General features: G+C 36.2%; 1 protein-coding gene across 4 annotated transcripts; it reads left to right on the top strand.

Annotated features, from left to right (window-relative positions):
- Nucleotides 1–332: 332 nt before the first annotated feature.
- Nucleotides 333–15,583, top strand: LOC124378623 (verrucotoxin subunit beta-like). 4 transcript variants are annotated; one of them, XM_046838358.1, is made up of 12 exons: nt 333–351; nt 2,300–2,392; nt 8,810–10,569; nt 12,436–12,555; nt 13,134–13,216; nt 13,330–13,519; nt 13,592–13,705; nt 14,052–14,153; nt 14,264–14,352; nt 14,450–14,642; nt 14,722–14,835; nt 15,063–15,583. In XM_046838358.1, exons 2-12 carry the CDS (start codon nt 2,302–2,304, stop codon nt 15,105–15,107), a joined length of 2,901 nt encoding a protein of 966 aa, XP_046694314.1. In that variant the 5' UTR covers nt 333–351; nt 2,300–2,301; the 3' UTR covers nt 15,108–15,583. The 4 variants fall into 4 exon arrangements, with proteins under 4 accessions (XP_046694314.1, XP_046694313.1, XP_046694311.1 ...); XM_046838357.1 differs by having other exon boundaries at nt 338–351; nt 2,297–2,392; XM_046838355.1 differs by lacking the exon at nt 333–351 and adding an exon at nt 1,076–1,138 and having other exon boundaries at nt 2,297–2,392.
- The last annotated feature ends 550 nt before the right edge of the window (nt 15,584–16,133 follow it).

Below are 16,133 nucleotides of genomic sequence, written 5' to 3' on the forward strand. Positions count from 1 at the left end.
TAGGGTTAGGGTTAGGGTCACCGTCTATTTATAACTGCATAGTGAAATCTGTTGTAATCTCGGTTTCTGTTTGTATATAGATGTTGGTGGGGACCTCATAATTGTTACTTTGTTGTTTACATGAAAACATTAAAATGAAAATAGATCTAATTTTATTGTTTCATGACTGTTTATGACTTGAATGAATGAATGATGAATTTATACTCTAAGGCATGCCTAAGGTGGGCAGTATATGCTGGCATTTTTCTCCACCCACCTCATCATGTTTTCATAAATAGGGTCCCCGTCCTCTAATTTCTCTACTGTTTACATTAACACCAGAAAGCCCGGACGTTTGTGAAAACATTTCAGGTAAGGTATCTTTCTTCTAATATATATATATATATATATATATATATATATATATATATATATATATATATATATATATATATATATATAGTTTAAATAAGGAAAACAGCATTTATTAAAAAAAAAAAAAAAAAAGTCTGGCTAATCAAATATCAAATAAGTTGCAACCCTAATAATCATTATAATAATATCAATATTTAAAATGGTATTATTTTTTTTTATATTTTACTAAATCTTTCTGAAATAGCAGAATTATGACTCAATTTGACAAAATCATAGCAAAAATTATGACCTAAAGCAATTTAAGGCCAACAGTTTTTTTCACCAATGTGAGAGACTGAGGCACTACAATAAGTTATTTAGCTATTTTTGCTTCTGGTTCTGCAGCATGTTACTGAACAATAGGGTGTATTTATATTTGGGTTAGGGTTAGGGTTAGGGTTAGGGTTAGGGTCACCGTCTATTTATAACTGCATAGTGAAATCTGTTGTAATCTCGGTTTCTGTTTGTATATAGATGTTGGTGGGGACCTCATAATTGTTACTTTGTTGTTTACATGAAAACATTAAAATGAAAATAGATCTAATTTTATTGTTTCATGACTGTTTATGACTTGAATGAATGAATGATGAATTTATACTCTAAGGCATGCCTAAGGTGGGCAGTATATGCTGGCATTTTTCTCCACCCACCTCATCATGTTTTCATAAATAGGGTCCCCGTCCTCTAATTTCTCTACTGTTTACATTAACACCAGAAAGCCCGGACGTTTGTGAAAACATTTCAGGTAAGGTATCTTTCTTCTAATAATTCTCCCATAGGTTGAGTGTAAATATTTCAGTGTGTATTTGTTGTTTAAGGTGTACTACTTGAACGTATATATGAATATAAAAAGTAGTTTAAAGCTCACAATATAAGGCATTCATTCGAAAAATCTAAACTATGACTCATGCTAATCTGACCTAAAATATTCAAGAACTGACGCAAAAACTATGAACTAAAGAGATTACAGTTTCTTTACGGGTTTTTTTAATAAAAAAAACGCAGGAAAAAAAGAAACAGAACTGCTGTAAATTACTCATAGCCTTATATATATATATATATATATATATATATATATATATATATATATATGAATATATATATATATATCCACTTGTCAATTTGCATAATGCTACTATTTGATATTTTTCTATCTTGTGCCATCTTGAATTTGAAATGTTGTAGTTTGCTGAAGTGGTAATTGGTCTAAAATCATAATCATACAGTCTCTTGTTTTTTTTTGTTTTTTTTAGCAAGTAAGAAAAAATAGGCAGTCAACAGATCCCTCACATGTTCCTAGATCCCCTAGAATTCTGATCGAGACAAAGACATTACTGTTAGATTTTTATCATGCCCAAACGAAACTTAATTCGTGGAGAGGTTTTCCATACGATCTGCGATACCCGTAGGCCTTTCTGATCAGGGAAGAATCACACCGCACACAGCAAATGCTTCCTCTTCAGTTTATTGCAGGCGGCAGAACGTTTATATACACATACAAAGAAAAGAAACCTGACCTAGTTGTTTCCTGTTTAGACAAGAGGATATACTAGCTGGCGATGTGTGAGTCCAGATAAGGACTCCCTGTTTACCTTAAAGACTAACATCGTAAATATTCTATAGACACTGAGCAGACAAAGGAATGTGTGTGAAACAGTGTGAAAACCATCTTAACATTAACAATTACAAAAAGTGAATCACAAATCATACAATATATTAAAAGAAATGCAATCATAAACCGGGGCAATTTTGATAATTCTCCCCTCATTTACGGTAATTTTCTAGTACTCCAACAAGCTTCTTGAATTATTACAGCTTTATTCATGCTACATTGTACTATTTCCATCTACACAGGTTTATGCATTTATCAGTGTTCTCTGTTTTTTCCTCTTTTCATCTGCAGCAGTTATGGATTCCACATGTATGGTAATAGCAGCCCTGGGAAGACCTCTGTGTCCTGGCATGCTGTACGATTGCCGCAGGGATTCCTTCATTCCAGGTTCATTCTACAATATAATATTCTATGCAATTCTAAAATATAAGAACATGTTTGGCTTACATCAAGTGTTAAAAACAAGTCAAACCTAATAATTTAAACCTTAGAACTACTCTATAAGGGCTGAAACCAAATGTATATTAAAAAACATAAATTAGAAAGAGTGCACACATACAAATCTGCTTCAGGATTACATTTTTCTGGGAGAGTACTATAACACCTAGAAACATTCAAACTATTTTTTTTTTTCTTATTAATCTACACTCAACACCCCATAATAACAAAGTAAAAACAGATACCTTTATTTATTTAATTTACTATATATATATATATATATATATATATATATATATATATATATATATATATATATATATATATATATAGGGAATAAAAAGTGTATATATTAGGACCCGGGGGATGGGGATGGCTTCCTTCCACAGCATTGCATTGTAGTGATGGGAGGTCCGGCTCTTTTCAAAGATTTGGTTCTTTTGGCTCGGCTCCCTTAGAAGAGTCGGCTCTATACGACTCCTAAATGGCTCTTCATTTAGTATCATTCGGAGCTTTCTATTTGAGCCTAATTTAGCAATTACTTAAGCTTTGTGTGTTACTAAGCAATTTTATTATTCAGTGTTTTCATAAAAGCCTTATTTTTATGTTGTTTTTTTTCGTTGCAAACAATACAGTTACTATTGTTTAACATTTTAATCAAACATTTAAATAAACAACTGAACACAGAAACAGCAACTATAACAAACAAATCAAATAAGAAAATACCGAATGTCTCAGGTTAGAAGGACTGATGCGCTTTCTCCTCTCCGCAATTATTTGTCCTGTTTTAGAGAAAACTTTCTCTGAGAATACCGATGTTGCGTAAGTAGGTAGGTAGGTAGGTAACCCTAACCCTAACCCACAAATTCAATGATATAATGGAATAAGGCGCTCCATAAGACCTCACCGCCACTAAATCCCTCCTCTCTGTCGCTCTGTGTACGATACAAAGAATCGGCTCTTAGAACCGCCTCTTTCGCGAACGAAGTTCCTGGTCTTTTGCAAAATATGTCGTTTGCGAAAGAGGCGGTTCTAAGAGCCGATTCTTTGTACCGTACACAGAGCGACTCGTTTCATGTGTGTATAAATAGCCCTCGTTTTGTTCTGGTCTTTTGCTGGGCTTTGCACACCAGATTCTATGACCATCCTATTTTGTGGCCCTAGAGGGCGCTGTTGCTAAAATGCAGCTTAAAATTCCCCAGAAGTTCCACAGCGTAAATTCAAACATCAGCGGCCACTGTTCATTAAATGTTGGTGCGAGAACGCGCCTGGCGCTGTGCACGTTACCTTGAACACGCTTGGAGAACAGTCTGCTGTCGTGCTGGGAAGAAACAGATGGATGCACTAAATGACCTCTTCAGAAAAGTGTCATTTAGAGTGTTTACAAAACAAAGCTATTTGAATGATTTTGGCTTCTCTTCTGCCATGACTCTTCTGAATGTTATTTATCAATTTAGGCAAACAAAGTGATATATATATATATATATATATATATATATATATATATATATATATATATATATATATATATATATATATATATATACACACACACACACTGGAGATCAAAATGAGAGAACAATTTATAAACAATTGAACAATTCTGAAATAATGCCATCTTCACTGCTCAACAGTTGAAGGAGTTTTTGTCCTGTCTATACCATGCTACCAGAACACCTTTTCCACAAAATAACTAGGGCATTTAAAAAAAAACCCCAACATTATTTTGCAGAAAACACACTGATTCAAATTAGAGAACAACAATGACTGTAGCATGGAAAAAGATTACAACAAACTTTCTGAAGGTTACAACAGTCAGCAATTATTAGGAAGTGTACAGGCATCTGCTCTGAATGACTTCAGCACATCTGCGGCCACAGGACAGCACTAGTCTCTCACACTGCTCTGGAGTGATTTTGGTCCACTCTTCTTTCAGTCTCCTCCACAGTTCGGTGACTGTAGTGGGTCTTAACTTTGTCACCAAGGATTTTCCAGAGGTTCTCTATTGGGTTGAGATCAGGACTCTGGGCAGACCATGTCATTATTTCAATGTTTTCAGTTTCAAGGAACTGCTTTACCTATTTTGCTGTGTGACATGGAGCGTTGTCCTGCATGAACACTGCAGGCTGATTGGGTGATGAACGCAGAGAAGGAACCATATGTTGTTGAAGAAGGTTCTGATAAACATTTGCATTCACTCTGCCATGTAGCTGTATAAGAGGCTCAACTCCTGCTGCAGAAAACATGCCCCAAACCATAACACTTCCTCCTCCACGTTTCACTGATTCTTATTTACACACTTTGGGTTCAGTCTTTCTCCAGTTTTTTTGCCGAACATAATGTTTCCCATCGGACCCAAATAAATTAAACTTGCTTTCATCACTGAAGTGAACTTTGGACCAGTTCTCCTCTGTCCACACAACATGCTTAGTCTAGCCTTTTGATTCTTTCTGCTAATGAGAGGTTTGGTCACTGCAGAGTGGGCTTTCAGTCCAAATGCTCTTAAACATCAAGACACTGTATGATGAGACAGATCCTTAACCTGTTCAGCGCTGAACTGGTGAGCAATTCCAGCTGCAGTGTGGAAACGATTGCCCATTGAGATCCTCCGCAGTATCCTGTCCTTTCTTGTATTTGTCTTCCGTGGACGACCAGCCTTCTTGGTGGACTTGAATGAGTTTGTGATGTTGTAAAGATTTAATATTCTTGAAATCACAGATTTGAAACTACCAACTTTTCTTGCTATGGCTGATAGGGTCATCCCTTTGGCCTTCATCTGGACAACCTGCTGCCGGAGGCTTTCAGTCACTTTAGAACGGCCCACTATCTTGCAGAGTCAGCGAAACTGGAAGTTGGGCTGCCAGTTAAATAGGGGTTGACAGATAATCAAGGAAATTAGCACCAGGCGCCAGATTAACACCAGTAACTGGGAGGAATCTGAAAGTGTTCTCTGATTTTGATCAGTGTGTTTTCTGAAAAATAATGTTTTATTTGGAAATGCCTTAGTTATTTTGTGGAAAAGGTGTTCTGGTAGCATGGTATAGACAGAACAAAAACTCCTTCAACTGTTGAGCAGTGAAGATGACATTATTTCAGAATTGTTCAATTGTTTATAAATTGTTCTCTAATTTTGATCTCCAGTGTACATACATACATACACACACACACACACACACACACACACACACACACACACACACACACACACACACACACACTGAGCAAAATTTTGAATGCAACACTTGTTTTTGCTGAACTCAAAGATCTAAAACTTTTTCTATGTACACAAAAGGCCTATTTCTCGCAAATATTTTTCACAGATATGTCTAAATCTGTGTTAGTAAGCACTTCTCCTCCGCTGAGATAATTCATCCACTTCACAGGTGTGGCAGATCAAGATGCTGATTAGACAGCATGATTATTGCACAGGTGTGCCTCAGGCTGGCCACAATAAAACGCCACAATAAAATGTGCAGTTTTACTGAATTGGGGGTCCAAAAACCAGTCAGTACCTGGCATGACCACCATTTGCCTCATGCATTTTGACCAGTGAAAAACAGGATTCATCCGTCGAGAAAACACCTCTCCAAAGTGTTAGACAGCATTGAATGTATTTGTCCATTCAAGTCAGTTATGACAACAAACTGCAGTCAGGTTGAGACCCCCAATGAGGACAACGAGCATGCAGATGAGCTTCCCTGAGACGGTTTCTATCTGTTTGGTCATAGACAATCATGGAGGTGAAGATGCTTGATATGGAGGTCCTGCAGAGGCGATTTCTTTAAGACTGCAAGGGAAGCTCGGCTTCCCTTATAATGTCACAAAATTAATGGTCAAATATGTACTATTGTATTAACATTTTATTGACTAAAAATGCGTTAGAAAACGTTCATCTCAAAGACGAGTTCGTTCAGAATCAGTTACATATAGCAGGTCGGCTGACTCGATTTCCTTCTCATACATTCCCGCAGCGTCACAGTGCATTTCCCTATTGAAGCCCAGCGTCCATTGACTTCAATGGGGCTGCTTTGAACGGTTTTTTTCAGCGCTTCGAAACTAGACGGTCATTGGATAAACGCTGCGATTATGTCCCGCCCACGGACGCTCAGCGTCTCTGGGGATGAATGGGAGTGGGCTGGCCCGGACTCCGAGCTTCTGCGTGATGATTGGAGGGTCTGTCGAAAGACTGCATCTCCTTTTGACTGACAGCGATTCTGTACTATAAGGAATCACTGAAGCTATTCGCGCTCAGTCCCATCGCGGATTTCTCAAGTTCAGTCGAAATAAAACTGCTGCAACCTATTTCTTTGATATTTGCTTGGCGAAATTGCTTGATTTTCATCATACATTTCACACAATTATACACCACATTCCTTGTTTCAGTTTTACAGAGTTTAATATTTTTTTTTTAGATCGTTCATTCATTCATTCATTCATTCATATAACGTTATTCTGCAGGTGTAGAAAGGAGCTTCTCCTGTTTAAAGCGACTCAAGTCCTACACCCGAAACACAATGGGCCAAGGCCGTTTAAGCAGCCTAGCTCTGCTGGCCATTGAGAGGACACTGGTCAAGTCACTTGAAAAGACTCCTAGTTGGTACGACAGGGTCACAGACCATTTTCTTGAAAAGGAACGTAGGGCAGAATTTACTTTTAAATAAATAGACAATTTTATGATGTAGGCCAAAAATGAGCTTCCCCTCTCTGACAGACCAGTAGCCACCACTGAGGTCCTGGGCTGGTGCGGTCACACGTGGTCTGCGGTTGTGAGGTCGCCAGCCTCAAGCACACCTGTGCAATAATCATGCACGTCTGATGAGCATCTTGATCTGACACACCTGTGAGGTGGATGGATTATCTCGGCAAAGGAGAAGTGCTCACTAACACAGATTTAGACAGATTTGTGAACAATATTTGAAAAAAATAGGCCTTTTGTAAACATAGAAAAGTCTTAGATCTTTGAGTTAAGCTCATGAGAAATAGAGGGCAAACACAAGTGTTCCGTTTTTATAATTTTGTTCATTGTAAAATAAATAAATAAATAAATAATGATCATTAACAGCAATAAGCTTATTTTTGTTATTCAAAATAAAGGAATTTTTTTAATGTTCTACATATTCACTCTGATGATGTCTAGTTTGTTACAGTTCACAAGAAACACAAATGCTTTTCATGATATAAAACAGAGAGGGTTTGGCATCAACAGAGTGAATATGAAAAGCATTAAAATCTTTCTGTATCAATGGCAAATGGCAAAATTATTGAAATAGCTTTGTTTTGTTTAGTACTTTAAATGACTCTTTTCTGAAGAATTCAATTGGCGCATCCATCTGTTTCTCCGCAGCACAACAGCAGACTGTTCTCCAAGCACTTTCCAGGTGTCGTGCACAGCACCAGGACACTCGTTTAAATTTATGCTGTTTTTGTAAAGAACTTCTCTTGAAGATTCATTTTAAGCTGCATTTAAGCAATAGCGCCCTCTAGGGCGGCAAAATATAAATGTTACAGATTCTTGTGTAACACCAGTTTTTCTCGGTTTGCTAGTTTTAGTTTCTTGGGCTGCACATTTGAATTCTTTGATTTCTGTTTTATTTTGTGTGTTTAGTTTCGAAATAGGCGTTTGTTTGGGATTTTATTTTGTTCGTTTTTACTTTTCGTTTTTGAATTTAAATAAATTATTAGGGACTTCATTTCGGCTCCTTGCCTGTCTTTGAATTTGGGTTAACGCACTCCCCAGTGGGACACTGACAGTATATAAGTATTCAGATCCTCTGGGGATGGCTACAAAAAAATTGCGGCTGCACTAAAGATTTCCAAGAGCACAGTGGCCTCCATAATTCTCAGATGGAGGAAGTATCGCACATCCAGTACTCTTTCAAGAGCTATTCTTCCAGCCAAACTGAGCAAACAGGGGTGAAGCACTTTCGTAAGAGAGATGACCAAGAACCTGAAGGTCATTCTGACTGAGCTGTGGAGATCCTGTTTTGCTAATGGTGCTTCAACTCAGTACTGAGTAAAGGGTCTGAATGCTTATACATGTGATATTTCAGGTTTTTGTAAAAAAAAAAAATACAGACATTTCTAGAATTATTTTTTCATTATGGGGTAGTGAGTGTAAATAATGAGAAAAAAAACAATTGTAGTATCAGGCTGCAACATAAAATTTGAAGTGAATGGGGTCTGAATACTTTTTGAATACACTGCTGTGCTACTGTCAGAGATGCTGGTATTAGAAAAGTATTTAAGATATTCTGACCAATCAGAATTAAACAAACATAGGCAGTGCACAAAAGTTAATAGCAAATGATATTTGATAAATCATAAATATTTCTGATAAAGCTATAACTTATCACATTCTTGTTTCAGGAGTTACTTTATGGGATAAAAAGGCATTGCATGATGACCTTGATGTGCGTCAGCAGCCTAGAACACATTTGAAGTTTGCTTCCTCTGATACTCTCAGTGATAAAGCGAACCTCCTAGATATAAGTGCTTCACTTAAAGCAAGTTTCTTATGTGGGTTGGTGGAGGTTGGAGGATCAGCAAAGTACCTGTGTGATAACAAATCCTCAGCACATCAATCCAGAGTTACCATGCAATACAGCCAGACGACACGTTTCGAACAACTCACTATGAAGGAACTTGCCCATATCACATATCCACAAGTATTTGAGCAGAAAACAGCCACTCATGTAGTTACAGCTGTATTGTATGGAGCTCACGCTTTTATGGTGTTTGATCATAGAAGTGCAGAAAATGAGAACAAACAGAATGTTGAAGGAAACCTTTATGCAGTGGTCAAGAAGATACCTACCATTTCCATAGAGGGGGAAGCATCCCTGAAGATGACTGAAGAAGAAAAGAAAGTGGCTGAGAATATCAGCGTCACATTTTATGGTGACTTTGAACTTGAAGAAAATCCAACCACTTACAAAGATGCATTGGACGTGTACAAGAAGTTGCCCATTCTGATGAAGCAACAACAAAATAAAGGTGTACCACTGACTGTGTGGCTGTATCCTCTCACACTTTTGGATAAAGCGGCTGCAAAGTTGGAGAGAGAAATCAGCATGAGTCTGTTGCATAAAACAGAAAAAGTGCTGGAAGAGATGGGAGAAGTAGAAAGAAGATGCAATGATTTGATTCAAAAACAAATGACAGATAATTTTCCTGATGTAAAAGCTAGACTGGTAAAGTTTCAGGATGTTCACATTGGTTATAAGATAGCATTCCAGAAGGCACTGGTCACTATTTTGCCAGATATTCGGGGTGGGACACAGGAGGACAAGGCACTGGGGGACATACTGAGCATCCACAACACATCACCTTTTACAGCAGATAAAATGAATCAGTGGTTAGATTACATGATGAGTGAATTGAGTATACTGAGTTCCTGTTTGCCGAATGACCTCAAGGTTGTGACAACAATGGGTTCATTAAATTCCATCATTTTGGACCCTACTGTAGATGTGGTGGTATGTTTGTCTTTTACGTCTCTAAAGTATGAAGACTCCTACCTGGCAGCTACAGAAGACTTTCTGAATCATGGAGGGTTTACAAAACCTGAGCAAACAAAAGAGAAACTGTTCTCTCTCCAAGACGCACAGTTTTGGTTCAGTTCTCCTGACATTTCCAAGCGCATGAGGCAGAATCTTTCTCTCTTTACTGCATTTTCAAAGGCCAATAAAAATGACAACAAACTCAAATTCATCACTACCTCCATATCTGACTCCAGCAATCCAGGAATCTCCATCCGACTTTATCAGGAGGGCAGGCTAACAGATCCTAATTTCCAGCCTGTATCCAAACCAGCAAAACCTGTGCTGGAGACCAGTGATGAAAATGTCACTCTGAAGTTTTCAAAATCCCCAACAGGAGAGACGGTGCGGTTTAGAGTTGAGTACAGGACGACACTGCCAACTGATTCAGCAACTGATGTTGACACATGGAAAGTCACAGACACTTCAGATGCACAGACCAGCTTCACACTGACTGAACTAACGCCAGGAGAACAATACTGGGTCCGATACAGAGCTGTTAGTGATGTGGGAGTGAGTGAAGCCAGCGACTGTGTCTCCTTTACCTTTAAGAAGAAGCGCAACACATTCACAGTGGGCCAGTCATGGGTTAGTTATTATACCTACTTTAATTTCTTGTTTAAATTTTATTTTAATAACAATGTATAATAACAATTTAAAAAAAATATCTGATGGAGTCTTTTCTTTACACTTAAATACACTTATTTTAATCAAAGGTATAAATGAGAATAATTCAAATGAATTATGTATAATATGTCCACATGTATTATTATATATATACAGGGAGTGCAGAATTATTAGGCAAATGAGTATTTTGACCACATCATCCTCGTTATGCATGTTGTCTTACTCCAAGCTGTATAGGCTGGAAAGCCTACTACCAATTAAGCATATTAGGTGATGTGCATCTCTGTAATGAGAAGGGGTGTGGTCTAATGACATCAACACCCTATATCAGGTGTGCATAATTATTAGGCAACTTCCTTTCCTTTGGCAAAATGGGTCAAAAGAAGGACTTGACAGGCTCAGAAAAGTCAAAAATAGTGAGATATATTGCAGAGGGATGCAGCAGTCTTAAAATAGCCAAGCTTCTGAAGCGTGATCATCGAACAATCAAGCGTTTCATTCAAAATAGTCAACAGGGTCGCAAGAAGCGTGTGGAAAACCAAGGCGCAAAATAACTGCCCGTGAACTGAGAAAAGTCAAGCGTGCAGCCGCCAAGATGCCACTTGCCACCAGTTTGGCCATATTTCAGAGCTGCAACATCACTGAGTGCCCAAAAGCACAAGGTGTGCAATACTCAGAGACATGGCCAAGGTAAGAAAGGCAGAAAGTCGACCACCACTGAACAAGACACACAAGCTGAAACGTCAAGGCTGGGCCAAGAAATATCTCAAGACTGATTTTTCTAAGGTTTTATGGACTGATGAAATGAGAGTGAGTCTTGATGGGCCAGATGGATGGGCCCGTGGCTGGATTGGTAAAGGGCAGAGAGCTCCAGTCCGACTCAGACGCCAGCAAGGTGGAGGTGGAGTACTGGTTTGGGCTGGTATCATCAAAGATGAGCTTGTGGGGCCTTTTCGGGTTGAGGATGGAGTCAAGCTGAACTCCCAGTCCTACTGCCAGTTTCTGGAAGACACCTTCTTCAAGCAGTGGTACAGGAAGAAGTCTGCATCCTTCAAGAAAACATGATTTTCATGCAGGACAATGCTCCATCACACACGTCCAAGTACTCCACAGCGTGGCTGGCAAGAAAGGGTATAAAGAAGAAAATCTAATGATATGGCCTCCTTGTTCACCTGATCTGAACCCCATTGAGAACCTGTGGTCCATCATCAAATGTGCGATTTACAAGGAGGAAAACAGTACACCTCTCTGAACAGTGTCTGGGAGGCTGTGGTTGCTGCTGCACGCAATGTTGATGGTGAACAGATCAAAACACTGACAGAATCCATGGATGGCAGGCTTTTGAGTGTCCTTGCAAAGAAAGGTGGCTATATTGGTCACTGATTTGTTTTTGTTTGGTTTTGAATGTCAGAAATGTATATTTGTGAATGTTGAGATGTTATATTGGTTTCACTGGTAAAAATAAATAATTGAAATGGGTATAAATTTGTTTTTGTTGTTGCCTAATAATTATGCACAGTAATAGTCACCTGCACACACAGATATCCCCTAAAATAGCTAAAACTAAAACTACTTCCAAAAATATTCAGCTTTGATATTAATGAGTTTTTTGTGTTCATTGAGAACATGGTTGTTGTTCAAATTAAATCCTCAAATAAAATTAATCCTCAAAAATACAACTTGCCTAATAATTCTGCACTCCTGTATATATATATATATATATATATATATATATATATATATATATATATATATATATATATATATATATATATATATATATATATATGTTACAGTTATTTATGTAGCAAACTGTTTTCCCCACAGAACTTTTCCATGCATTCTAACTTAAATGAACTAAGGACAGAAATAATGACCAGTACGGGAATGTCACGATGGTCTCCCTCTACTATCAACTCAGAGCTTACAAATGTTGTCAGCAGTCCCGTGAGTAGCAACAGTTTAAAATAAGTTCCTAAGTCATATTAATAATTAATAATAATAATAATAATAATAATAATAATAATAATAATAATAATAATAAAATAATAATAAAAACAATAATAATACATTATTTTCTATTGAAAATATACACTACACATGTCAGGACAATGACAGTTACTGGTAAATTTTTGATTTAATGAAAATAAAAATTAGATTCAGAAAGAGCTTTATTGCCAAGTATTGGAATTTGTTTTGGTTAAAGAAGCTTTCAGTTGCACTTTTTTTAAAACAATAAATAAAATAAAATGTAATAATATTGATAAAAACAGTGTTATTGCACATTTAAAGAACAGTTTTTGTTATAAAGAAAAATAAATCAAAAGTAATATTGCACAGCAAAAATAGAAGTGGGTAAGATATACTTTTTTTCCAGTCAAGTATGTAGATGACCACTGTGTATTTCTCTTTCTGGAAAGTAAAATAATTCATATAAAGTGTGAATTAAACTTGAGTGTGGTTTGGTTTCTATAAACACATTCTATTAGAAATTAATGAATGTTAAATGTTTATACTCACCACAGGACATTCCTTACACATATGCAATTTCTGGAGGGCTGAGACCAGGGATGGCTTTTTACGTCCAAGGAGTTGTTTCTGGTCAAACGTATGTATTCAAGTTATTGATCCTGATCAAATGGTTATTTGCTATTTATGGGACCATGGACCTAATAAAACTTAATAAAAATTAATGAGAGCACATTTAATCTTTACACACAGGTTTATAATTAATTTTCTGAAAAACGAGGATGAGGTAGCTTTTCACATAAAGCATGAGCTCAATAATTTGACGTGGTGTGACAGTTTGAGGAATGGGAGGTGGGAGAAACAAGAACACACATCAGAATATAAACTTTCTGAAGGATCAGCATTTGACATCTTCATTGTGATCAAAACAGAAGGCTATGAGGTATGAACAGTTAAAGAACAATTGAATACAAATAACATAAAAATGATAACCTACAGTATATGTTTCTTCCAGGTATATTTAAATGGAAAGAGATGTTTCCTGTTCAAGCACCGCATGCCTTTGGAAGAAGTCAATGCACTTAAAATAATTCAAAACGTCATAATTAACACTGTTGGCAGTGTCAAGGTAAGTTAAATACACAGAGAGCTCTGAAATATGCAGTGACTTACTACTTAATCAATCATGATAAAGCACAGAGTACATTGCCTTTAAACACTACTTTTGTATATATTGTGAATATATTATTGTGATATGCCCTGGTTGCTGCATACTGAATATTAATATTGAAGCGCATTTTTATATAAACAGCGAAAATAACCATTAAATGTAAGTATTAAATAAAAAAAAACAGTTTTAAAAACTACTCACCAAGTTAATATGCCTTTTTAATTTTTGTAGTCCTGCTCTTAATCTTATTTGAAATACCTTTCTGTAAATAATGAAGTATTCTTCATACTTCTGCTCTCTCCAGAACTGGACCACATCTACCTTTAATAAAGAACTAAACTCAGGCATCTCACGCACAAAACTATCAGACATCCAGTATGATATACCACATCCAGTCAGCAGCCCGGTGAGTAATTTCTTGTCATCTCCAGAAAAGCTGAAAAATTGCAGATTTATGAGAACATAATCACATGACTAGAGGTTTACCTTAAAAACTATTGTGCTTAACCACAACAGAGCAAAGCATATTCTGGACCAATCCATGGAGGCCTGAGAGCTGGTGTTGCTTTATTCTTCCAAGGGGTTGTTGCTTCAGATTGTGATCAGTATGGTGCACGTGTCTTCACTTGATGATAGTTTAAAAGAAATTCATTATGAAATTATAGATTACAGTCATTAAATTGTTATAATTATTTATTGCAGATTTATGATTATTCTGTACACTGGGGCAAAAAATCAAGACGTTGCATTCTACTTCAACCCCCGCATGGACTGTGTGGTCCTTAACAGCTGCACGAATTGGGATTGGGATGATCAACTTGTGAGACCTGGAGGCCCATTTGTCAGAGGAGGAGCCTTTGATATCATCATGGTTGTTAACCCGGAAAACTATGAGGTTTGATATTTGAATAAATTAAAAAATGGCTAAAATTTTAAACAAACTGATTAAATATGGGTTGATTTTATTTGTTCAGGTGATTGTGAATGGCCTAAAATATTGCACGTTCGATCACCGCCTACCAGTGGACAAAGTGACTACACTTGGAATTGATGGAGACGTCTTCATGAACAACTTCAGCATTATTGAAGTAGGTTATTTTTTTCTATTTTACTATGTTATCATGAAGTATTTTCTTGACAACTTCAGTGTTTAAACTAGAACAATATGAACATTTGAGGAAATCCATTGTGCAAAGAAAACCTTTATAAAATCCTTTAAGTAAAAATGTGCAAAATATCAAGTTTATATTTTGTGTTAATAAATTTGTTTTAATGATAATAAACCTGTATGTTAAAGAAGATTCTTTTTTATCAGGTGGAAACTGTTACCCTGAAAATCACCTATCCTGCATATATTTGAAGATTCAGATCCCCCCAAAAGAATGTGTTTGCTTCATTCTTCTCAACTTCATCAGGATGACAACAAATGTCTTTAATTATTCAGTCATTTTTTCTCAGGATTATATTGTATTAGATTTCCTTTGCATATTGTTGTTGGAAATTATGCCATATATCCTTCGTACGATTTTGTTGTCATTTAACAATACTTAATGATACTGCTACTTTCACTTGATCTAAACATAATTACCTTTGGAGCAGCAAATATTCAGTTAATAAATGTAGGTTTTTCTATACATATGCTTTTTAGATGAACACATTTTTCAATAACAGAGGCAATAGAGGTCTGGAAATTACTGTAGTTGTGGTAACAAAAGTTCTATAGTTGACATTTTCCTTTTCTTTTCTTTCTTTTTTAATCCAATATGATTTTAGATTAGATTACAATCTAATGATTGTATCTAATGATCTAATGATTGTATCTAATGATCTAATGATTGTAATCATTAAATAAATAATAAAATAAAGTTTGAAACATTGTCTGACTTTCTTTTCTTGGACAAATTCGATACATAATGTGTCACTGTAAACCTAATGTGAATTCTCTCTTAATGGTATTATTATTGCTGATCATATATTATTTTAAATCAAACAATTATATTGCAACAATTATAAACAATTATATTGATTTTTGCATAAGCAAAAAGTGTATTTAGAAAAGCATGAGATGGTTTACAACGCAGGGACAAGAAATATGATTTAACAGTCATGTGTCTGAAGGAATGAATCATAGAAAAAGAAGTTAATACATTAGTATCTGCATCATTTGATAAATATAAAAGTGGTAAAAAACGGAGACATAAGACTCATACATTTAAAAAGAAACATACATTTATATAGAAGGCCATGTATCTAACTTAAAATGAAAAATCTTTTAAGTCACTGTCCTTAATTCTTATTAAGCCAAATACAAATGGTTTATACAACATTTCCTAAGAGTAATAATAAAAGCCACATCATTCATTGATACAGTATGTATTTAATTTGT

The sequence above is a fragment of the Silurus meridionalis genome, chromosome 24, assembly GCF_014805685.1.
Source record: "Silurus meridionalis isolate SWU-2019-XX chromosome 24, ASM1480568v1, whole genome shotgun sequence".
Taxonomy (NCBI): Eukaryota; Metazoa; Chordata; class Actinopteri; order Siluriformes; family Siluridae; genus Silurus; species Silurus meridionalis.

Excerpts from the sequence above, each read along its gene's own strand:
- LOC124378623 (XM_046838358.1), top strand. The coding sequence starts at position 2,302 with ATGGATTCCACATGTATGGTAATAGCAGCCCTGGGAAGACCTCTGTGT. Across the intron at positions 12,556-13,133 it reads CAAATGTTGTCAGCAGTCCC|GACATTCCTTACACATATGC; the intron begins GTGAGTAGCAAC and ends TACTCACCACAG. Across the intron at positions 13,706-14,051 it reads ACACTGTTGGCAGTGTCAAG|AACTGGACCACATCTACCTT; the intron begins GTAAGTTAAATA and ends TGCTCTCTCCAG.